The sequence below is a fragment of the Periplaneta americana genome, chromosome 14, assembly GCF_040183065.1.
Source record: "Periplaneta americana isolate PAMFEO1 chromosome 14, P.americana_PAMFEO1_priV1, whole genome shotgun sequence".
Classification (NCBI taxonomy): Eukaryota; Metazoa; Arthropoda; class Insecta; order Blattodea; family Blattidae; genus Periplaneta; species Periplaneta americana.
This window is the reverse complement of record NC_091130.1, coordinates 86,906,349-86,930,730: the sequence shown is the minus strand read 5'-3', so window position 1 is coordinate 86,930,730 and position 24,382 is coordinate 86,906,349. Positions and strand designations below refer to the sequence as shown.

Below are 24,382 nucleotides of genomic sequence, written 5' to 3'. Positions count from 1 at the left end.
CTTATGACCCTTAAGTCATCTATTCAGATTCTGAATTATCATTTATTTAACAACAGCACATAATTTCAATGATTAATACTTTTATTACATGTACTCTAAAATCATGTTTCTGTCCTTATTTTATTATTTAATATTATTACATTTTAGGCACACCACGCTGGTGGTAACTTTTGTAAATTACATTAAAACTCATGCTAGGCCAATGAGCATGTTAATCGCCATAGAGACAACACATTCTGGTTTGCAATTGGTGTTCTATGATTTACATCACTTTATTTTTTGCTGGAAAGTATATCGCAATGTTTGACAGTTTCGTGACTTTTAGGTTATGTACTTCTTAAATAAAATATGTCCCTTACATTTCTCCAACGAATAACTTATATACTTCTCAAGTGTTGAAACAAACTTTCAACTATGAATTTTATAAATTTGGAAATTATACCACACACAAATTCACAGTGCAAAAAGATGTTTTGTGCTTGTAACATCTGTTATAGATGTCCAAAACAAATTTCTTAAGATGTATTAAAACATTTAAAAAAAAATTTTTTTTTATATATACAGGGCGGCATACTTAACTCTTTCACCTCCAATAGCGTGTGAAATATTTCAGAAATACACAAACCGACAATTACAAGTTAAATTACATCAAAGGGGAATCTGATACATGTAATGTATTTTTTGTACACAAAATAATTTTCAAGATATTAGAGTCAACTTTCTTTTTTTAAATGGGAATCAACTATGTTTTGTATTGCAAATATTGCGTTAGCTCTGTCCAGGGGGGTTTAACTCAAATGATAGATGTTGGATGCTCATAGATAGTAGTAGTAGGTTATTTTATGACGCTTTATCAACATCTAAGGTTATTTAGCGTCTGAATGAGATGAAGGTGATAATGCTGGTGAAATGAGTCCGGGGTCCAACACCGAAAGTTACCCAGCATTTGCTCATATTGGGTTGAGGGAAAACCCCGGAAAAAACCTCAACCAGGTAACTTGCCCCGACCGGGAATCGAACCCGGGCCACCTGCTTTCGCAGTCAGACGCGCTGACCGTTACTCCACAGGTGTGGACTGGATGCTCATAGATCTTCCATAGTTTGCCGCATGTGGTGAGGACAGCGCTGGCTGTATTTCGATCACAGAGTTTGTAAAATTAGCAGTACAAAACTCTTTGGTTTCGAAAGTTCTTTGGTTATAAGTTTTGCCAATATGACAGTTTTAAACAGATATTATTAATATCCATTATTTACAGAATGTGTCAGTTTTAAAATATTCGGATTATTATTACTATTACTATATAGCTAATTTGCATTTTCATTCGAGGACAAAGTAGCCATATTAGTGTATAAATCTTGTATAAATTATGGAATGGACGAACATGGCTGCTTAAGGAAGAAATTTGAACAGATCGAGTTAATTGAGAAGTTACTGGTGCTTTCCTGCAACAAGAAATAATTCGCAACGTTAAAGGTAAGAAAGAAATATGTTTGAGATTACATCTACATGGTTCAACTTTTCTTTCAACTTCACACATTCAAGCAATGCCTGCAAGATTGGTATTTAATAATAACGGAAGTGCACACAATGTGCAGGATAATATATTATTTTAGCTTTCGCTGCTGCAGAACTTGGTCACTAAAACTATAATCGGTTTTTACACTCCATCACATGGTATTTTGGTATTTTAATATTAATATGGCGTACCTTGTAGATAGAAAATCTTAATGTATCTTAATTCAACATGCGCTTTAAACTTGATTCTTTCAATATTCTTCCCAGACTGCGTGCGTACGAGCATGAAAAACTGAACCATGTAGATGCAGCTTAACTGCACCGTCATGTTTTCTAATTTAAACTGAATTATTCCATCATATCTTAAACGTTTATTAAACTGAGATCTGTAATTGTTTTCAGAGATAAACTTCAGAACGCGATTACCTTCCTTCTACCACTACCACATGATGAACTGACTTCTGTGTTGAATTACAACAGTGTATTAGGCCTAACTGCAATTACGCCAAGAGCTTTAAAGGTAAGCTAACAGAGTTAATATACACTTTGGGTACGAACGAACATCTTATTTTTGTATATAGCTAAGTTAAGTTGGTCAGACATCTTAAAATTCGTGGGACAGAATCTGATATGACTAAATATGTTGTTCCCGGTGTAATTCTTTACAGTTGCGTTACCAAAGGATGGCGGGGTACCTTAGCTTGGTAACGCAATAGTAAAGAAGTGTTGTTCCCGAAAAAAGATATTTTAGAAATTTGACTTTACAATTAACAGTAGTACCTTTACTGGAATAATTTTGATAAAATAAAAAGAGTTAAATTGCCGGAGATATTTATTATTTTTATAGACTCGTGGATGGAATTCTCCAGGAATATTTCACAAACGTTGATTATACTGCAATCCTTCAATTGTTCTATGAAATGTAGTGTTATTAATGCATTATATGATACTAGCCTACTGCTGATTTGTTTCAGTTAATAGAAAGACAAATGGCGGAGTTTTACACTGTGAATGTGCTGCAGTGTACTGTCAGAAATCGGATAGTAATGAGAAGACCTGGTTATTCCTGTTTCCTGCGCCAAGTAATGCAGCACAGCTTAAAAGGTAAGCAATGGCATTGGCATAAGCTCAATGCAAAGATATCCTTATATATCATCAGTAAATAGTCAGGGTTGGTAAACTGTAGTGATTTTTAAATTTAAGTGAGAATTATTTGTCAAATTCATATTTGTTTATTAAAATGAGTTTTTGCCTTCTTTTGTAATTCATTTAAACTTAATTTGTGCATTAGTTCCTACATAATTGTGTATTTTGTTAATGTGTTATTTTAAGTAATTAACAACATTGCTTCAAAAATAATTTACTATGTTTACACATAGGCCTCATTATTAATACATGAAGAGTTACAGCACTAATAACCTGCACTTAATGATAATAATAATTAGCTTAGACTTAGGCAAGATATTATGCTCAGTTTGTTATTCATTAGAAAAGAATTCAACTATTTAGGGAGATTAATATTTACAAATAAATTTATCAGAAGAGCTTAGCATTGTGTGTTTTCAGAATAAATACGTAGTCCATTTGGCATTGTGCAACTTTTACTTTGAATATTGTTATGAGCTATAACTATTCATTTCAATCCTCAGCATCATACTGTGCTTTAATTAGGTGGTGATTCCGAAAGTAGGCTCTACTTGACTACCTGTACCATGTGTTCTGTTGCTCCTTAATTAGGAGTTGGGAAAAGACATATGAGAAGCAAACTTTCAAAACCTGTCCATTTCTTCAGAAAATGCTAGAATTATATGTCTGTAATAAACAAAGATTTTTCTGTGGTGAAATTTTATATGAATTCATAGGAAGAAAAATACATTTCACCATAGAAAATATTTTGTTCATTGCTGAGATGCAAGTTTACTACTCATATATATTGCTAATAGTTTTAAGAAGCAGCAGAACAGTCATATGTAAAAACGTTTTTTTTTTTTTTTTTCAGGAAGTTAATTTCTCATCTTAATCATGTTAGATGCATATAATTTTAATCTGTGATTTAAGTAGTAACAATTATTTGATGTAAATAAAATGAATATTATTTTATTTGCATCATGATTAAATCATTAATTTAAATTAATACCAACCCTGGTTTGTGTATTTTTTTTTAGATAATAATACAATTTTGATTGTAACAGGTACCACATGTGAGCAGCTGTGGCAGAAAATCCTCATCCTTACAGAAGGGCCTATATATGTGCAAGTCATTTTCGCAGTAATCAGTATAACGGTGACTTCAGATATAATTTACTAAGAGGGGCCATTCCATCAAGGGATGCTTGGTATCCCACTCAAGAACTACGACCCACTTCATCACCAGCCTACTTACATTAACCTTTTTCACCACCTAACATAATTGCTTCATTCATTGCACTTCACTGTGGCATCAATTTGAACCTGTATTCTCTTTCATTGAGTGATTCATTCATTGTCTTTATCTTTTAACAAAATTGTGTTTAATTTTGTTGACAAGTGTATGGTAATGGACTTCATTCATTATTATTATTATTATTATTATTATTATTATTATTAAAGGTAAAAGGTAAAGGTATCCCCGTAACATGCCAAAAAGGCATTTGGGGGGCATGGAGGTAGAGCCCCATGCTTTCCATGACCTCGGTACTAGAATGAATTATTATTATTATTATTGTTATTATTATTATTATTATTATTATTATTATTATTATTATCATTGTTATCTCATTTCGTTTAATGTGTTGATTTCTTCAGTTAATTGAAGGAAAATAAGGGGAATTCATTCATTCATCTGAAAAAAAAAGTAGAGTACTTGACTTCTACATTATGAGCAATATAATTTTTGTAATATATAGGGCAATGATAAATCTAACGATCTTTAAGACCCTAAGTTAACATTACATAGTAATATAAATACAAATAATAATTACTAGTACAATGAGCATTTCAGTTGTGTCATCTATAGGCCATAGGAGGGAGTCCAATGGCAGCGATACGAATCTGCAGCTTCTGCAACTGGTGAGATTTGGGTGCATTATTTAGAATTTTTAGAGAGTAAATATGTTGTTGTTTTCTAATGTCAGGCATTTGACAATAAAGTCATTTGACCTCTTGCACTCCAATATTTTTCAAAGATATTATCATGACCAGAGTAAATATGTTGTTTTCTAATGCCAGGCATTTGACAATAAAGTCATTTGACATCTTGCACTCCAGTATTTTTCAAAATTATTGTCATGGTCAGCCACTGAAGCACAGATTTTGAGGTGTTCCGAATCCATTTCTTGGTTTGAGTAGCACAACGGACAGTTAGGAGACTGATATATTCCAATTCTATGCAGCAAAATAGTCCCCCATTCGGATTTCTGGGCGGGACTACTTTAATGGTACAGAAGCAACTAAATTTTTTATAATGGAATGCTTGTATAACATCAGCTAAGAAGAGAGTAATATGGTACAATATTTTGTCTCTTCTCACTTTATAGATCTCTTGGATATGGAACAACAAGTTTTGACGGAGAAATCATTGTAATAAGTGAAAGTCTCAGGAATCTTCTATGCCACATCAATAAATTTAAGAATGCAGTTATATTGTCAGACTCCAAAGCAGCTATTCTATCAATAGTCTCTAAATACATACTTTCATCTCAAACAGCAGAAATAACTAAAATGCTCTCTCAATTAATATCACTCAATAAAAGAATTGTATTCCAGTGGATACCATCCCATTGTGGAATCCTGGGAAACGAGAAAGCTGATGCTTTAGCAAAGAAGGGCAGCACTGCTACTTACAGTCCTGTTACTAAATCTACGTATTACTCTGTGAAAAGATTTATTAAATCTATATACTTAGACTTCAACAAACAAAATTTGATAACACAAATCTCAAGGGAAAAAATGGAACTCTCTGCATCATAATCCACAGTAAATTCCCCATTTACCACGAAAATCGTCTGTAGCTGCATTTAGATTGGCAACAGGCCATGACTGTCTGGCCAAACAAACAGCTGCATAGAATTGGAATATATCAGTCCCCTAACTACCCACTGTGCAACTCAAACCAAGAAATGGATTCGGAACACCTCAAAATCTGTGCTTCAGTGGCTGGCCATGATAATATCTTCGAAAAATACTGAAGTGCAAGAGGTCAAATGACTTTGTCAAACCCCTGGCATTAGAATACAACAACATATTTTGAGCAATGGGGCCACAACCAAATCAAACACTCAGTATCAAAGCTCAAAATTAGGAAATGTTGCGAAGTATAGACTTATCTCTAATAAATTGTATTGCACTTTTTCTAATATGTTCAGTGTTTTGAATCAACTATACATCAGAGAATGAAAAATAATTTTTTTACTTGTATTTCTTAATGGTGTTTTTATTAAAAGTCTAAGTTAATTTTATGTCTGTTTTAGACAAATAGTTTTCTTTGTATTCTTTATCAGTGGTGATTATTGATTACTTAGATTTTTAATATCCATATATTAAACTAATGGCAGTTACTTTTAAAAATAGATGTTCAGCTCTGACGGTGTAAAACAAATAAAGTGGTGTTTTATAAATGATTATGAACGTGAGTTGTACTATGTCACAGCAAAACATCTTATGACTATTTTCAAGCTAATGTTTGACATAAAAAAATTAAGAGCGAATTATAATTATATAACTGACCAATAATAACTTCGAAGTCAATATTCCAAAGTCAATCTTTGTTTTTATCTTCCAAATACATGATACATAACATTATTTAAAAATAGTGCTTAAGGTGTTTTGGAGAGAAGTATCCTATCCTATTCGCATCCTATATCTCAATTACATATTTGATCTAGAAGATGCAAAAACTTTTATTAGTCAAATTTGATAAATTAATTTAATAAAAGGGTTAAATGACGGTGTTAAAATAGGGAGTGTGTTAATGGTTTTCAGTTTCATGTTCAACCATTATATTTATATTCACATGTTAAAACAAAAATGTGATATAAATATTGTGGTTAAACATGTTATTTAAACTGATAAACCATTACCCACTCCTTTGGCGATATGAAAAATACCAGTATGTGTTGGTATAATAGGTATCTGCAGTACCGATCGTGCTCTAATGTTGGCATAACGGATAACTGTAATACCGATCAGGCCGTGTAACAAGGGATGTAGTTCCGCATTGTGCCGCTATGTGTAACGAGATGTAGTTCCAATGTTTTGCCGCCAAGTGTCTCGATGTCGCGTCAATAGCGTGTCGAAGGTAATGCATTGAGTTGGGGGTCTTTCTATTTATTTGTCTATGGCTCTGTCTAATAACAAATGATTACTTTACCGATTGTCTGAATGTCACCGGTAAGAGTAAACATAAACAATGTCTGACGCACCCTTTCTTATATCTGGTTCATTATGTTGACGTAATTGAAGATCGAACACACCCACAATACTGTACACTATCCAATACAACCGTTATTTATTCAGTTCTGTACTGAATAATTAAACGATAAGACATTGTGAAGTGTTTCAGAACGGTTCTCTAGAAGGTTTACATGTGTGGAGGTATGTTAAGCTACATTTCACTAGTGTATTGTACAATTAATTGGTATGAATTTTTAAACGTGAAATCAATTAAACCTACCAATCATTCCTAGGCATTTGAATGCACACATTGATTCTCACTGCACACTGGAGATTTTCTTCTTCTGCCATTATGCAGTTCTAGGTTGTTTCCCGCCTGTGAACTACAAATGGAATGGTCCATCAAACATTGATGAGATCTGCCTGTATCTCTTCGTCCTCGTGGATGGTAATACAATAGTCTCTTTGGTAAACGATGTTCAGGCATCCTAAGAAGGTGTTGGACGTCTGCAGTCATCTCCTCAACTTCCCACTGATTTCTTAGGTCTTTGCTCCTAATGCGGTCCTGCAAGGTAACACCTGTCAGTGATCGTAGAAATCTGTGTTTTGAGAATAATTGTTTATTTTTTATTGTACCCTGAGTACACTACTTTTATGTCTCACTTCACCATGTGCAACATTTCCATAGTATTAAAATGTAGAATACAATGTGATTGTGATTTAATTGAGCATAACTCTAACCAGAATCGTCCTCCCTCTGTTCAATCCTTGGTCAGACATTGTTTATGTTTACTCTTACCAGTGACATTCAAACAGTCAGTAAAGTAGCTAGTTGTTATTAGGCAGAGCTAACGCAACATTTGCAATACAAAACATAGTTGGTTCCCATTTAAAAAAGAAAGTTGACTGTAATATTTTGAAAATTACTTCAAGTACAAAATACGCATTATTTGTATCAGATGTCCCCTTTGATGTAATTTAACTTGTAATTGTTGGTTTGTATATATCTTAAATATTTCACACGCTATTGGAGGTGAAAGAGTTAAGTGGGTCACCCTGTTATGTATATATAAGTCTGTCTAAGATGTGGTAGAAGAGCCTTAATAATGTTGTATAAAATGTTTTAAATTTTATGGTTAAATATGGATAATGGAATTAGATGCAACACTCTTTACAATGTGATGCCTCAAATGAAGAATATGAGAGGGAAGAACACAACTTGCAAAGAGGAGTATCCTAATAAGTAACGGGTAATGAAGTTTCTTGTAAATCTGATATAATTGTCAGTAGTCTGAACGCACCTCAACTTTCCCCTTGTATTTAGTCTTCTCCTTGGTGATCTGAGATATAGTCTGCTTCAGCTTGAGGTGCTGCACACTGTTCAGGCCCAAGCCATTCAGTCTGCCCTCCAGAATGTATTTTCCCAAAACACGCTTCTGTTCTTCTGTCAGATCATCATTAACAATGGCTTCCTGTACAAGTAAACACTGCCATCAAATTTTCTTACTTTACTTATACATAATCAAAGGAACTAGACACTCATTTTACAGAAACTTGTGTAAAGGCATACAAATTACACTTGCAATGATTAAAATAACTTCTCATGGACTACATCATGACATTTCTTCTGTAGTCAGTGCAATGACAATATAGTATTTGTCATCTGTGCCTGGAGAATATGTAAGAAGTGCATACTTTGCATTTTTTGTAAGTATTTCAATTAAGAAATCTTAGTGTGGAGAAATAGTTGTCATATTGTTGTTGTTGTTTAGTCAACTGTCCGAAGACAGGTCTGAACCTTACAAGTGATACCAAAAAGGCATCACTTATGAGGCAACTAGGCCAGGAGATAATAGGGTAGGGTGGCCAGTTCCTTTCCCCCTCCATTGCATACATCGCCCACTAGCTACATATTACACTAGTAATGGTATTTTATTATTATAGAAAAAGAATGTTAGAATAATGACTAATATATCTGTGAGGACTCGCTGTAAACCTTTTCCCGTTAGTTTTAGAATTTTAAGAGTGATTAATTTATATATCTATATTGTAATGCTTAGGCCGGGTGCACACAGAATCAGACGCGGCGCGGCGCGACACGACATTTTGTCTCGTGGTACTTGTCTCCCATTGATTTCTTATGGTGCGATGCACACAGAATCAGACGCGGCGCGACAGTCGCTAGGAGACACAAGGAGACAGGAAGAGACAACTTCGAATGACTGCTAGAAGTTCGTCGCGAGGAGACCGTCTGATAGCTGCAGTGTACTGCGCATGCGTTAGTAGTGGCTATGATTGCACGCTTTCCTTATCTACAAAAAATACTATTGTTGTGTAGTGCACATTATTCATAATGGAGCTCGATGCAGATAAATTAGTTGATTTAGTACAGGAAAGATACGTTCTGTACAATTTTTGAAACAATATCACGACAATAATGTGGTCTCTAAAAATATGTGAAACATTGCAAATGAGATGAAAGCACCAGGTGAATAATAATTTATAATAATAACACTGTGTAACAAATGTTACATTTTTTTTTTTTTGCGCTAGGCATGTGATATATGTTTTCTATATAATTTGAGCTCCTGAATACGAATATGACAATAAAATTAGTTGTTGGTTACGGTTTTTGAGAAATGTTGGAATTTATATCTATTCAAAATATTGTTTTATATAATGACAATAAGGCTAAATATTCACTGTTCAGAAGATTACAGCTTTCTTTTTCTGCATTTTCTTTTACACTGGGCATCAGGTACATCACGAGCTAAAGTCCAACAATAGTCTGCTAGCATATTGGTACTCCATTGTCCTTGGTATCTTTTTTCCATAGTTGAAATTTCTTGATGGAAGCGCTCATCATGCTCATCACTGAAATCGCACAATTCTCGGGGAAAAAAAAAGTCAAGATGTGAGTGAAGGAAGTGAATTTTCAGGGAAATTTTACAATCCCTAGTTTAATACGCCAACAGTAAATTTTTCACTAGTTCTTCATAGTTCTCACTTCTACAGTTATCCAGAAAATTAATTCAACCTCCTTGAATGCTATCCAGAGGCTGTCTCTTTTCATTCCTGCAAAGATTCGAAGTGATTGTCCTTCATTATTTCTCTAATTTGTGGTCCATTGAGAACTCCCTCCTTTATTTTTGAATCACTAATAGCAGGAAATGTTAAGGAATGCGCGCTGGTCCGAGTCCTCATGGGGGAAGAAATTTTCTCATGAAATTGGGAAGCTACGATAGGTAGCGAAAACCGGTTGCGAAAGCCAGATATAACAACTGGGGGGATCATCGTGCTAACCACACGATACCTCCATTCTAGTTGGATGATCGTCCACCTCTGTTTTGGCATGTGGACGTGAGGCCAGCAGCCGGCTGGTCGGTCTGGGCTCTTCACGGGGTGTAGCGCCACGGATTATTATTAGCAAGAAATTTTTCCTGGATATTTTTAAATGTTTCAGTTTTATAATTTATCCCTTTAACAAAATTCTTCATTAACTCTAATTTATTGTGTAAAAGGGGTAAAATTACTTCGCTTTGATGTACAAAGGGTTGATGTATAATATTTTTCTTCCTTGGCTCTAGTGATTGTCGTTTTATTTTACAATGCTTATCTCGAGCGCGAGTCCACACCTGTGGAGTAACGGTCAGCATGTCTGGCCGCGAAACCTGGTGGCCCGGGTTCGAATCCCGGTCGGGGCAAGTTACCTGGTTGAGGTTTTTTCCGGGGGTTTCCCTCAACTCAATACGAGCAAATGCTGAGTAACTTTCGGTGCTGGACCCCGGACTCATTTCATCGGCATTATCACCTTCATTTCATTCAGACGCTAAATAACCCAGATGTTGAAAAAGCATCGTAAAATAAGCCAATAAAATAAAAATAAAATATCTCGAGTGCGACTGTCCAATTCGTACAGAAAGCAGCAAAATTTTGTGTAGCCTAATTGCATTCCAAAAAGCAATGCTACAACCTTCAAATCCGCACATATAAGCCATTCGTACTTTGAATATTATCATTAAAGCACACTTTAAAGAAATACATGTCTTACACAGAATAGTAACACCACAGAAATATCCTGGTAAACTGAACGTTTTCATATGGCTAACCTGTTTCTTCCTCTCCAAATGGAACCGAAAAGGGCAATAAAACAATTTCCGCTTCTAGAAGTGGTTTTAATAAGAAAGAAGTGCGCACAAACGTGCAATTTAGTACGTTTCTAAAATTATATACAGATTTAGCAATTTCTTAACTGCTATACACTTCACAATGCTAGACTTTAACAGAAAGAGACGGAAGAAGAATAAAAGCAGCTGAAATGCAATTTTTAAGAGCAATTTACGAGAATATAAAAGAACTGATGAAGTATGAAATCATTTTATGACATCAATAAAAGTACAAATATCACCCGTTCTAACAACAATAAAGGAATGCCAATATAAAAGGATGGAACATATGAATAAAATGGACGATAATAGGATGTCTAATTAAGAAAAAAGAGAAGTAGGAAGATCTGCTGTGAGATGGAGGTAGCAGTTTCATGATGGAGCCAGAACGAACCAACACAAGCAATGAAGATGATACAAAGACAACTATGAATAGTTTTTCTTTTTTTTTTTTTCCTAAGAATGCTATGTACGTATTTAATGATAAAAATTTAACAATGAAGCAGTTATCTTTCTTGTTTTTATACAAGTCAAACTGAGAAGAGGAATTTGAGACTTGCCTAGTTGGGGCACACAGCTGTTACCCCAGTGTTTGATGTTATGTACCTCGCTACTTCTTAGGATAAAACATAGGCCTACATTATTGTGCGCTTGTAGTATGGAGTCACCACTAATTACTGTGATGGCATTTTGTCAGTGTTTGGACGTATGATTCATTGGATTCTTTTGTATTTGTGTTATATTTATTGGATGTTATATAACAGTATTGGATTTTATGTCATGTGCAAACGTGAAAGCCAAACTAAAATTTAAGGAAGGAGTGTTTTTAATATGTTACTTTAATTTATTTTGATATCCTCCTCCTGACAGTTTAGTAGAGCCAATATTTATATATTGATATATTTATTTGCATGATACTTGTTATTTAGATTGTTCTAGTTTTTGGCTTGGGTTATATTAAAGTGACCTTTCATGTTCATGTGATGAAGTTTTTTTCATATTGTTACGTAACAAGGCATCCAGCAGGTTTCTCACTCCCTACATTCCTGTTAGGTTCATGGCAAGAGAGGGGATTGCAGTGCATCCCAATATGGATGTATGGTACCCCTACTTACACAATCTTCAGCTAAGACCTCTCAAACTATAAGGCTGTCTCTGCCCATCATTAATATAGTCTGTCAACCCAGATCGTCATGGCTGCAAGGCTACAGAATATAAGGCCTGGCTCACAGCAGCACTGTAACTGGTCCCGCACTCAAAGTGTCACCACAGGATAGTCGGCCAGTCATACTCCATGCAGTATCCATTTAGCATTTGAAAATTCGTACTTGGAATTAGTACCTAGTGGACATTTTAATATCAAGATTTCATATGTCTTTGAATCGAAGCATATATGAGAAATGATTCGAAAGGAAGTCTAGTGCATTCAGTATTCACTGATAATTAAATCCAATATACCAGTTGCGAATGTTTAAAATTCTTTGTACTATATTGCTGTCCTTTTATTTAAAAAATCAAACTGCTTCAATATTCTATTCTGCGAAATTAAACACCTTATAAGAAACTTCGTATTTGTTTTCCAAATTAATTTCATTGTCAGAGAAAAAAATAGTACTACACTAAAAAGAGAACAATTAAAATTAGCACATACTGTAGCTCACATGAATTTCTAAATATAAAATATTATAGTAGTTTAAAAATCATACAAACAAAAATCGAATTTAACATACTTGTATTTCCACAAAAAAAAAAAAAAACACGTACTTGCTATACAAAAAATTATTATATTAACAACTATATCAACTGTAAGCAAAAACTACGATTATGTAGTTGTTAGCACTATAAGCAGGACTGGATATGTAACACATTATAGGGTGTATATCGATTTGTCCCTAAAGTTAGATCTGTCACTCAGTTTGTACTTCAATATGTTTCTTGATTTAAGCAACTTACAAATTTTTGACCACACTTCGACTGTCCAGTTTATTTTAGTTTAATGTCTTGACCTGATAAAAGTTTGCAACCTGGAGTATAATTGAATTGCTTTAGGACATATCTCTTTAAATTTGCTTTTCAAAATACTTGTGAAGCATGACATAACACATTTCTGTCTGTCCAATAAATCACCAAGCATTTTCACAAATTCAATTTCAGATTTCTTGATAATAGTTATCCATTCATTAGGCCTAGATAATTCTGTTAACTCCTTGTAATAATGTGGATATCCATTACACCGAACAACCACATGAGCCACTGAAAGGATTTGTACAGTACTGATATCACGATAGCTTTAGCTGGGTGAGGGACGCAGAATAAGGTGGCAAGAGCCACATCAAAGAATCGAACTAGCCCTTATATTCTCTAGCCCTGTCATGGTTGTCTGCACATCATTAACAGTCTTGATAAAGAGAGACTTACTATACCACGTAAGCCTTGCATCCAGTGACTTTTATCACGTTCCACATTTCAAAGATATTTAGAGAACAAAGCTTCAATCATTTGAATTATAAAGTTTTTTATAGACCTAAGTACCTTGCATGCTGTATACACAGGCTCACTGTTAAACTTCATCGCTCTGGACCTGCGTGCTTGGTCATGAATGGTAACATAAGTTTTCACAGGCATCAGGTCTTTGTTTGTAAGGTACAAAGTCTTCACCAACCCCCACGTTGTGTCCAATGGGGCACCAGACATCTCCAGGGGGTCCAACACGTTCACAAACACATTCTGTGCATTCTGTAGTGGAATTTCTGGGGGAAGAAAATATTAAAAATAACTGTAATACCTTATTTACTCACGTATTTTTCACACTTTTTGGACAAAAAGATCGTTCTTCAAATAGGGGTATGTAAATTATGCAAGAAATTAAGAAATTGAAGCAGTAATTAGGAGAGGGAGAGACCGATTTAATAGCGAAGTGATATCTCCATATTTTTGTTACATGTATTCGCGGGGATGTCCCAATGACTTGGTTAGAATTAGTTTCACACGCAGATGGTTCACACCCTCTCGTCACCTGTCAGCATCGGACAGATTTAGGGCCACCTTGTGCGGGATTGTATATAGACACTCGGCGATGCGTAAAATCCTAAAGTTGGACTGGACCCGTGGGAAAGATACTGCCAAGCTTGGGTTTTCCAAAGAACGGGTATTCTTGTGAGATATACAAACTAATTAGATGTTATGGGAAATCCAAAGTTTAAATTTAGAGATGACGTATTTCGCGCCCAATAAGGAGAGATCTTGGTTTAGCTTATGAGGTCACTTTGGACCAATAGAGAATAGATTTTAGGCCGGTTAAGTGACGTAGTTTTTAACCAATAGGATAGTTAGTTTTAGCGTAGGATAGGTTTTTATAAATAAGGGTGACAGGGAGCGGAGAGAAGGACAACATCTCATTGTGTCGGCGGCCCTACATACAGGGCACAATCACTACTCCTTTTCGTGTCGACGGCCCTACATACAGGGCAGAATAACTACTTCGTTTCGTGTCGACAGGATAACTACTTTTCTTCGTGTAGACGGCGCGACATCTTTTTTTCGTGTCGGCGGCCCAACTTAATAGTCTTTCTTCCGGCGAAGACTCGATAGTTAGAACTTTGTCATCGGCGAGACCACTCGTCAACGTTTAGGAGCTTCGATCATAGTGTACTGGACAGAGTATTGAATTTATAGTATCGGATAGAGCTTATTCAGAGCTGCCATAGAGTCGATGCAGAAGTGCGACCAACGATTGAATTATAAGTCAGCCGGAAATACATACTCTAGGGTTTACCAAGTGAATACGACAATAAACTTATAGTTTTGGAGTTTACACTGCCTTTTATATAAGTAGCCAGGTTGGTATTATTCCCGACATCATCCTACACCACAACCGTACCTCGGCTACCCTGAGTGAATCTCACGCAACACCGAGACGCACCCACCCTCAAATGGCGCTTTCCAACGTGGGGCTCGAAGGAAGATAGCTGTTCCAGTGACCGGCCCCGGGTGCGAACACAGCACCAAACAACGCGGAGGACCGGACGGAGCAGTTCAGCCCTGCATAGCCGAGGAACGACGCTGGAAGGCGGGAATAGAACCAGGCCATCGCGACAACACGACAACACCAGAGAAGGCAACTCGGAGAGGCGGTGGCAAGTATGAATGGAGGATGTATAAATGTGTGTATATATGTACAGTATATGATATTTTGGGGGAATAATTATAAAGTGTATATGTTTCAATTTCTTGTGTGATATTTTGGGTATATATTTATATGTATTTATTTTCTATTGTGTGTGATATTTTTGGGGTAAGAGTGAAACAAGTGTATTGCGTAATTTGTTGGAAGTGAGCAGAGGGCAAATACAGGCCTAGTTAGATTATTATTGGGAAAGCTAGCGTCGGATAGATGACAGAGTAGCATATAGATGATACTACGTAGCCATAGGAGTAAAGTAGTTAGGTAAATACGAGAAAGACGAGGAAATAGAAACAAGGGAACCATGGAGCAAAGGAAGGACGAGGAAATTATGGAAATCAGAGAGGAGGTCGAGAGTAACGCAGGACAGGAAATAGAGGGAGAGCGATCGATGGAAAAGCAACAGAGGAGAGAAAGTGGCAAAGGGGAAATGACGCTAGAACAGTTATGGGAGCAGATGAGACAATTCATGGAAAATAACTCTAGGGAAAGTAGAGAGCAGATTCTGAGGGAAAGTAAAGAACAAATAAAGCAAATGGAAAATAAATTAGACAACAATTCAAGGGAAAGTAAAGAACAAATAAAGCAAATGGAAAATAAATTAGACAACAATTCAAGGGGAAGTAGAGAACAAATAAAACAAATGGAAAATAGATTGGGGGAAAGTTCGAGAGAGATTAGAGATCATATTGCAAAATTAGCGGAGAGAGGAAACAAGATGGAGGACAAAATAGAGAAGCTAGAGGGGAAATTAGCCGAGAATGGGATCGGAATGGAGAACCAATTGAAGATAGCTACGGATAGGATGTCAGAAAGTATGAAGGATTTAGAAGTTAGAGTTAGAGATAGCGCTACTAGAGAGAATAGCGATCTAAAATCAGCTGTTGAGGAAACGATAGTGGAAAAGGTTCGGGAAATTCAGAATTCGGTGGAAGAGAAAATAGGTGAGATGGATCAGGAAGTGGACGGTCTCAAGCGAGCCATAAAGAATAAAGAAAGGGTGGATAACGAATGTTTGGAGAATTAAGAAGTAAACTAAACTCAATAAACGACGTACTAAATGGGGGTAGTCCCGCAAATTTAAGTGGACATGGCAGCTAGGACTGTGCAGTTTCTAGACAGGAGGGCACAAGTGAGAGCCCGGCATCAGGTAGTAACATAAATGTGAGACATGTCAACAATAGTGTTGGTGAGGAATGTCAGACCTCACGGGATGATGTGCGTAGTGAGTTAATAAATGTAAACGACAAGGCATATTTAGGCCGTCTTCAGTACCCCACTCACATTATGAATGAGATTGGTTACCCTATTTTCGATGAGGTTGAATTTTCAAACCCACATAACTACATAAGTGAGCTAGAAACGTACTTTAGAGTAAGAGGGGTGCCGGATGACTTAAAAATGACTGTCGTACGAAAGAGCCTAAAGAGCCGACCACTCAACTGGGCGCTAGTGGCCCTAGGGGATAATGTCACCTATGAGGAATTCAAAGAAAAATTTTCGGAGAGATACTGGGGACAAAGACAACAACAAAGAATTAGGAAGGAAATTAATCAGAGCAGGTTTGATGCGGGAAGAGGCGTCTCTATGATAGATTATTTTCTTGAACTGGTTAAGAAAGGGAAAAGCCTCAATCCGCCAATACCGGATTCAGAGCTGATCCAAACTGTGATTTCGCAGTATCCAGAGAACATCAGATATAATCTGATTGTAGCAGGGCCCCGAGACTTCGGGGAAACAATAGATCTATTGACTGTGCTGGACGGTTCGGACGCCACGCACTATGAATGTAGTGGACAGGCAGATTATGAACATGGTAAAGGAAAGGGTTCAAGCCCCACCGACCAGAAAGCGGGGAAGGGGGCAAGTACGGCCTTTTCATCCCCAAGGACAGGAGCCCAAAATCAGAGTAGCTGGGGTTGTGACAGGAGCCCCAACAATGTATATAGTCGAAACCATAATGGTCAGAATGGAGGGAATGGTCCCAACAGGGAGAGGAGGAGTGACCCGCCCTTTGGGGGCCCTTACAATAATATTAGGAATAACCAGAGCAGTTATAACAGGATGAGAAACGATAGAGGAGGTGTTGGTCCCATGCGTAGGGTTAACCACATACGATGGTACACGGGAAGACAAGAAAATGGAAATAATAGGCTTAGAACCCAACCACACTGGCTTAGGAACAGAAATTACAGACAGGGATTCTGGCAGCCTAATTTTAGCAGGGGACCGCAAAATCGAGGTGATTGGAGGAGACAAGAGCAAGAGAGAGGCAGACGAGACGTCCTACACGAAATGGCCTCACAAGGGTGCAATAGGCCCCCTACACCGTGTAACGTGGGACAAAGTAGGAATAGAGACATGAACGGACGTCAGCAAAGTCCGGTCAGGACGAATATGGGCCGGGAGCCTACAAATAGTAGAAATAGAGACGAGATAGCAGTGGAACCGACTGCATCATACTCGGGAAACTGCTAGACAGAAGTCTCAAGGGTTCGGAGATTTCTGTAGCTAAGTGCAGTAAGCCACTGTCAAAAGAATCCACCAACGCGGTAAGCGTGAAGAGACAGAGCGAGATTACTAACACAGAGTTAGAAAATAATGGGACTTATATATTGCCATATATAGATGCTAGAATATTTGGGATAAAGTGTTGTGTGTTGTTGGACTCGGGCTCCACAAATAACGTATGCAGCTTGGAATTTTTTCAAAAGGTTAGGGATTCAGGAATAAAACTGCAAACGTTACCCATATGTTCACTGTACTGTGCGGGCGCCCTAAGCAAGAAGAAGGAAAAGGTAAAATATCAAGTATGGTTCGAGTTAGAGTGCGGAGACGTAAAATTAAATGCAATTTTTCTTGTGATACAAAGGTTGACTACCGACATCATTATTGGAGTAGAAAGCTTTTATGAATGGCACGCGCTATTAGATTTCAGGGAAAACAGACTAGGGGTTACGGCAGGTAACGGCAGTGTAGGCCATGTCCCATTCAGTAGGAATAGCTCTAGACCAGAGATAGACGAGAGAACCGCGGGAGAGATAGAATTACAGGAAGAGTTATTTTTCGTAGAGCATCTCAAAATTTGTAAGAATGTAATTATAGAGGTTAATCCGTGGGAAGGTAACGAGGGAACTAGGGGAGTGTGTCAAGTAGACTGCGGAGAATGCGAGTTGTGTATCGGCGAATTAGTCCAGGCGAGACAAATAGGACGTAATCTCATTAGCGGTAGGGCCAGCCATTGTAATGAGAGTTCGCTTGGCGATCTTAGGCAGGTAGTCGCGTCTAACAATAGGAGGACAGATACTTTCGAAATAGTGAGAGATAAAGTTAACCAGGCACACGGCCTGAGTGAGAGTGAAAGAAAACGCTTAATGGATGTTGTAGGAAGCCATTTAAATGTCTTTTCAATGGTGGTAGGAATGGAGGAATTTCGGCATAAATGTAGACCCATCCCCCTATCTTTACGGGATCAGGCAGACGAAGTCATAAATGATATGTTAAAAGACGGAGTTATAGAAGTATCAGACTCGCCTTACGTAAATGCATTGTGCTGGGTTAGGAAGCCCAATGGAAGCTTAAGAGTGACGATCGATGCCCGACACGTTAACTCGTTTTCAGTTAAAGATAATTTCAGGACGGAGTCAGTGGACACTTTGTTAGGCCGTATCAGTGACTGTTCTATATTCACTAGTTTGGACTTGACCAGTTCGTATTGGCAGATTCCACTGGACGAGGACTCGAGAAAATTCACCGTGTTCTTACATAATGGGAAAGTTTATCAGTATACCCGATGCCCATTCGGCATCGCGAGTTCTGGATCTGCGCTACTAAGGGCACTTGACATAATTTTTGGTGATTCGACGAAAGGTTTTCTGGCACAGTACATTGACGATTTTCTTATATATGGCAATAATGTTGATAGGCATATTAGAGATATTGATTTTGTACTCACTAAATTGAGAGAGGCTGGTATGACAGTCAAGCTGGGGAAAACAGCATTTTTTAAAGTTGAGACAGTTTTCCTGGGTTACGTAATTTCGTCTGACGGAATTAGACCGGACCAAGAGAGAATTCTGGGCATTTCGAGGATCCCACCGCCGCAGAACCGGAAACAGGTTCGCAGATATCTAGGTATCCTACAATACCAGAATCGGTTTCTCGTCAATTATGCTAAGCATGAAGCCCCACTCAGAGCATTGTTGAAGAAGGATACGCCCTTCATGTGGGGGTCGGCAGAGCAGGAAGCATTCGATCGAACGAAACTGCTTTTCGCCGACTCAATTGTTGGAAAGGCCTAACGACAGCCTACCTTTTCAGATTTATACTGATGCGTCTTCATATGGATATGGAGCAATTCTATGTCAGACAGATGAAGATAACAAGCGACATGTGATTGCCACAGCTTCTAGGGGACTGTCGCATACTGAAAGCAACGCATCAATCACGGAACTAGAGATTTCTGCTGTGTACTTCGCACTACAGAAGTTCCGTCAGTATATCTTTAATAGGCAGATCATCATATTTACTGACCATGTGAGCCTAGCATTTCTGAGTAGATGCAAATTGACGAACTCTAGAATATCTAGATATGTGCACGAAATTTTGGCTCATGATGTGACGATTAGACATATTCCGGGGGCAGACAATATCTTTGGTGATTGTCTCTCTCGTTTGAATTCCAAATCGGGGCTACCGGAAACTATCACCGCACCCGCGTACGAAATTGCCGTGATGAAAATTGATTCCACGAGGAATGGAGCTCTGACGGGAAAATTTCGGAGAATTGCAGATTTGCAGCAGGAGGATTCCACGATAAGGGCCTTAATGGACAAAGCTAGAGAAATCTCACAGGTGAAAGATGAAGTGCATGGATTGCGCTCTGGTATCTTGTATAAATTGCATGGTAGGGATGTCCAGAAGTGGAAGATATACATACCTGCGAGTATGGAGAATGAACTTATAAATAACTTTCACCTATCTATGTGTCACTCTGGGAGTGATAGGATTATTTTAACTATGTCAGAATCATTTTATATTAAGCAACTGTCAAAGAAGGTTAGAAGGGTAATATCTCGTTGCGAGGTCTGCCAGAGGGCGAAACCTATAAATGTAAGGTATGACAATGTACCACAGGTCATTATTAGGGGTAAAAAGAATGAACTTGTAGCAGTGGACGAACACGGTCCAATGCCCACATCGTCCTTCGGACACAGGTACATATTTGTTACGTACGATGTATTCACAAAATTTGTAAAGATTTACCCTTTAAGAAATATCTCTAGCACGTTGTGTGCTGATAAGCTGGTTAGAGACTACATACCAACTTACGGCCCGGTAACAGCGGTGCTCAGTGACAATGTGTCGGTACATAAATCGAAAGTGTTTTGCAAAAGGCTGGAAGATGCGGGTGTGAAGATATACAATTGCTCCGCATACTTTCCCAGCGGTAATCCCTGCGAAAGAGCCCTTCGGGATATATCATTGTATCTCCGTCTTCTGTGTCACCGAAACCATAAGGACTGGTTTAGGCAATGTGAGGTGATTGAGAGAGTCATGAACCACTCTATCAATCCAACCACCGGAATAGCTCCGATCAAACTTATGTTAGGGATCGATCCCGATCCCATGATAAAGAGTTTGCCGCAGGCAATACAAGAGGGTGAGCCTCCTAGTGCGGAACTACTGTGTAAACTAGCTTTCGACCGAATCAGGAAAAAGGCTGAGTATAGACTCGGTAAAGTCAAAAGATATCGCCACAAATGGGAGCCCACAACCGGCGATTTGGTATTGCTAAGGGACGTGAAGTTATCTTCCGCCCTTAGAGGACGTTACTCACGCATGGAGTTACTGTACAAAGGGCCCTACGAAATTAAAAGTAAATACGGAGACCATACTTTCGAATTGGTAGAAAGGGGAAAAAGTAAACCTGTTGGAAGGTACCACAAGCAACTCTTGAGGCCTTTCAAACAGGAGAGGCAAGGAGGCAGGAATGAGAAAGAGTAAGGATAGTTAGTCTCACGTGTACAGCCAGGTGAACCTGTACAGCGCGGCTGGTACAACCAAGCACGCAGAGTGTGTAAATGATCAATTAATAAATAAATGTAAATATGTGAATGAACGGTATTGTACATATGTAAATATGAATATAAATTGTACATTGTTGTGCTTATCGTGTGAGAGTTGTGTACATAGAAAGGCTTGTGAAGATATATGTAATATTTATTGTAATTGTTTGTAGTGACATTGTAATCTCATTGTATTGTAAATAATGTATCACCGGCTGACCGCGAATGGGAACTATGAGGCTAGTTATAGGCAGAAAGCGGGGACATCTCATAACATTGGAAACTCTTTCGGGAATCTCCAATGGTTATGTAGATGGGCATTTGAAGCAGTAATTAGGAGAGGGAGAGACCGATTTAATAGCGAAGTGATATCTCCATATTTTTGTTACATGTATTCGCGGGGATGTCCCAGCGACTTGGTTAGAATTAGTTTCACACGCAGATGGTTCACACCCTCTCGTCACCTGTCAGCATCGGACAGATTTAGGGCCACCTTGTGCGGGATTGTATATAGACACTCGGCGATGCGTAAAATCCTAAAGTTGGACTGGACCCGTGGGAAAGATACTGCCAAGCTTGGATTTTCCAAAGAACGGGTATTCTTGTGAGATATACAAACTAATTAGATGTTATGGGAAATCCAAAGTTTAAATTTAGAGATGACGTATTTCGCGCCCAATAAGGAGAGATCTTGGTTTAGCTTATGAGGTCACTTTGGACCAATAGAGAATAGATTTTAGGCCGGTTAAGTGACGTAGTTTTTAACCAATAGGATAGTTAGTTTTAGCGTAGGATAGGTTTTTATAAATAAGGGTGACGGGGAGCGGAGAGAAGGACAACATCTCATCGTGTCGGCGGCCCTACATACAGGGCACAATCACTACTCCTTTTCGTGTCGACGGCCCTACATACAGGGCAGAATAACTACTTCGTTTCGTGTCGACAGGATAACTACTTTTCTTCGTGTAGACGGCGCGACATCTTTTTTTCGTGTCGGCGGCCCAACTTAATAGTCTTTCTTCCGGCGAAGACTCGATAGTTAGAACTTTGTCATCGGCGAGTCCACTCGTCAACGTTTAGGAGCTTCGATCATAGTGTACTGGGCAGAGTATTGAATTTATAGTATCGGATAGAGCTTATTCAGAGCTGCCATAGAGTCGATGCAGAAGTGCGACCAACGATTGAATTGTAAGTCAGCCGGAAATACATACTCTAGGGTTTACCAAGTGAATACGACAATAAACTTATAGTTTTGGAGTTTACACTGCCTTTTATATAAGTAGCCGGCTTGGTATTATTCCCGACATCATCCTACACCACAACCGTACCTCGGCTACCCTGAGTGAATCTCACGCAACACCGAGACGCACCCACCCTCAAAATACACATAATATGTTGCACTAAAATAATTAATTTTACTGTAATGTATGATAAATACTGTATAAAAAATAAAATGTAAATACAAATCTGATCTCTCATTCTCGTAACATACCTAACTACCTGAAACTTTATGAGGTAGACAAGCACTGTTAACTCTAGAGCGTCAGATTTATTGCTAAGCTTAAAGTGCAACTGGCCAGGGTATAGAGGATAATTTTTATGCATGTGATGACATTGGCTACAAAAGCAATCCTTTGTCACAGTAACTCAAGGGCAGCCATGGGATGGCTGAGGCATGCGGCGAGCTGTGATATCATTGTATTTTACTGTTATAGGCCTAACTGGCCAAGAGCTAAACTTTGAAAAAAAAAAAAAAAAAGAATGAAAGAAAAATGCTTAAAAATTGGGGTGCGTAAATTATGCGAAGGCGAAAATTACGCGAGTAAATAAGGTAGTTGTAATATTAGTAGTAGTTGCAGTATACAATGAAAATCAGAGAAACACTTATAAGCCTTGTATATTTTGGTCATAATCTTCATTCCTTACAAGAAGACTGCACATGTAAAAAAATGTATGTGTCCGAAGTCCTTCCATGACTGCAGGACAAAGATTCTCTTAATGGCACCTAGAATGTGACATTTAGTTGTGTCTGGAAATATACCTGTTATACATTTTCGAAGTATTAATAGCAAAGTTGCTCTTTTTCTAAACACGAAAAGAAAATACGATATTTGAAGCAGTTGGAAAACTAATTAAGACTGTCACAAAAGAATATGATTTGTAGATGAGACCGAGAGCCTACTATTGCAATGAGGCATGATAACATAACAAGGAGGTTGTGTAATGGTACATCACCACTCAAAACCCTAACCCAAACAAAGATGGAAATGGTGGTTGGTAAAGCATTTTCTGTTACTGTTTGCTCCTTGTGCTGATTACGAGTATAATGCTGTGTCAGAGCTACGCTGTGTTAAATTGCATGTTGTTAACATCCTGCAACATATGTAGACCTACAGTAATAGTGCAAGCTAGCCAGGTGCCCATAATTCAGACTTATAAGGAGGTCATAAGGGAAAACTCTTTAGAAACAGTCCTCTACCTGACATGGAGACTTTATAATTAGTGTTGTGGAATTTAATCAATTAATCCATCAATTGCTGTTGTAAGGTTAATCGATCAAAAATATTTAATTGAATAATCGAGTCGATTAAAATTAATTGGTTGTAGTTGATATTATTATTTTATTAATACAAACTCATACTAAAAATTCCGACAATAATCTTCTCTCGGAAATTGCTTACTTAAAAGCACAACAGTACTGTTCTTTTCTAACTGAAAAGCAGGTAGTATAGGGAAAATCTTAGCACAAACACTTCAGAAAGAGATGGAGATATGAGGACAGTGACCTAGTCTACCTCTATTGGAAGTTGAAGCACAATGCAAAACCCTTATTAAGTTTTATGGTTTTCCAAGAAAACTTCCACCTTGTTGTCAGCTCATCTTCCTTGCATATGAAATACATACTTTTCAGGGATTCGTCCCCCTCATCCCTTATAAAATAGCCATGTATATACTATGTCCAAATGAGAGCGTAAATATATTCTTCTCTTTCTAAAATCTGCTAATTCGATTATATTAGGGACCAGTTTTCTGTTTCAACCGCTGTACTTCTGCAGTTGCAGTTTCTATGGTGAGTTTG

The 24,382-nt window shown here is 37.7% G+C and overlaps 1 protein-coding gene across 1 annotated transcript in view; it reads right to left on the bottom strand.

Annotated features, from left to right (window-relative positions):
* Positions 1-24,382, bottom strand: part of LOC138713540 (uncharacterized) — a 165,997-nt gene that overhangs the window by 134,619 nt on the left and 6,996 nt on the right. The window contains exons 3-4 of the mRNA XM_069845707.1: positions 13,585-13,802; positions 8,188-8,358 (exon numbers count right to left, since the gene is read on the bottom strand). Coding sequence (XP_069701808.1) covers positions 8,188-8,358; positions 13,585-13,802 — 389 coding nt within the window. The remainder of the gene's footprint in view (positions 1-8,187; positions 8,359-13,584; positions 13,803-24,382) is intronic.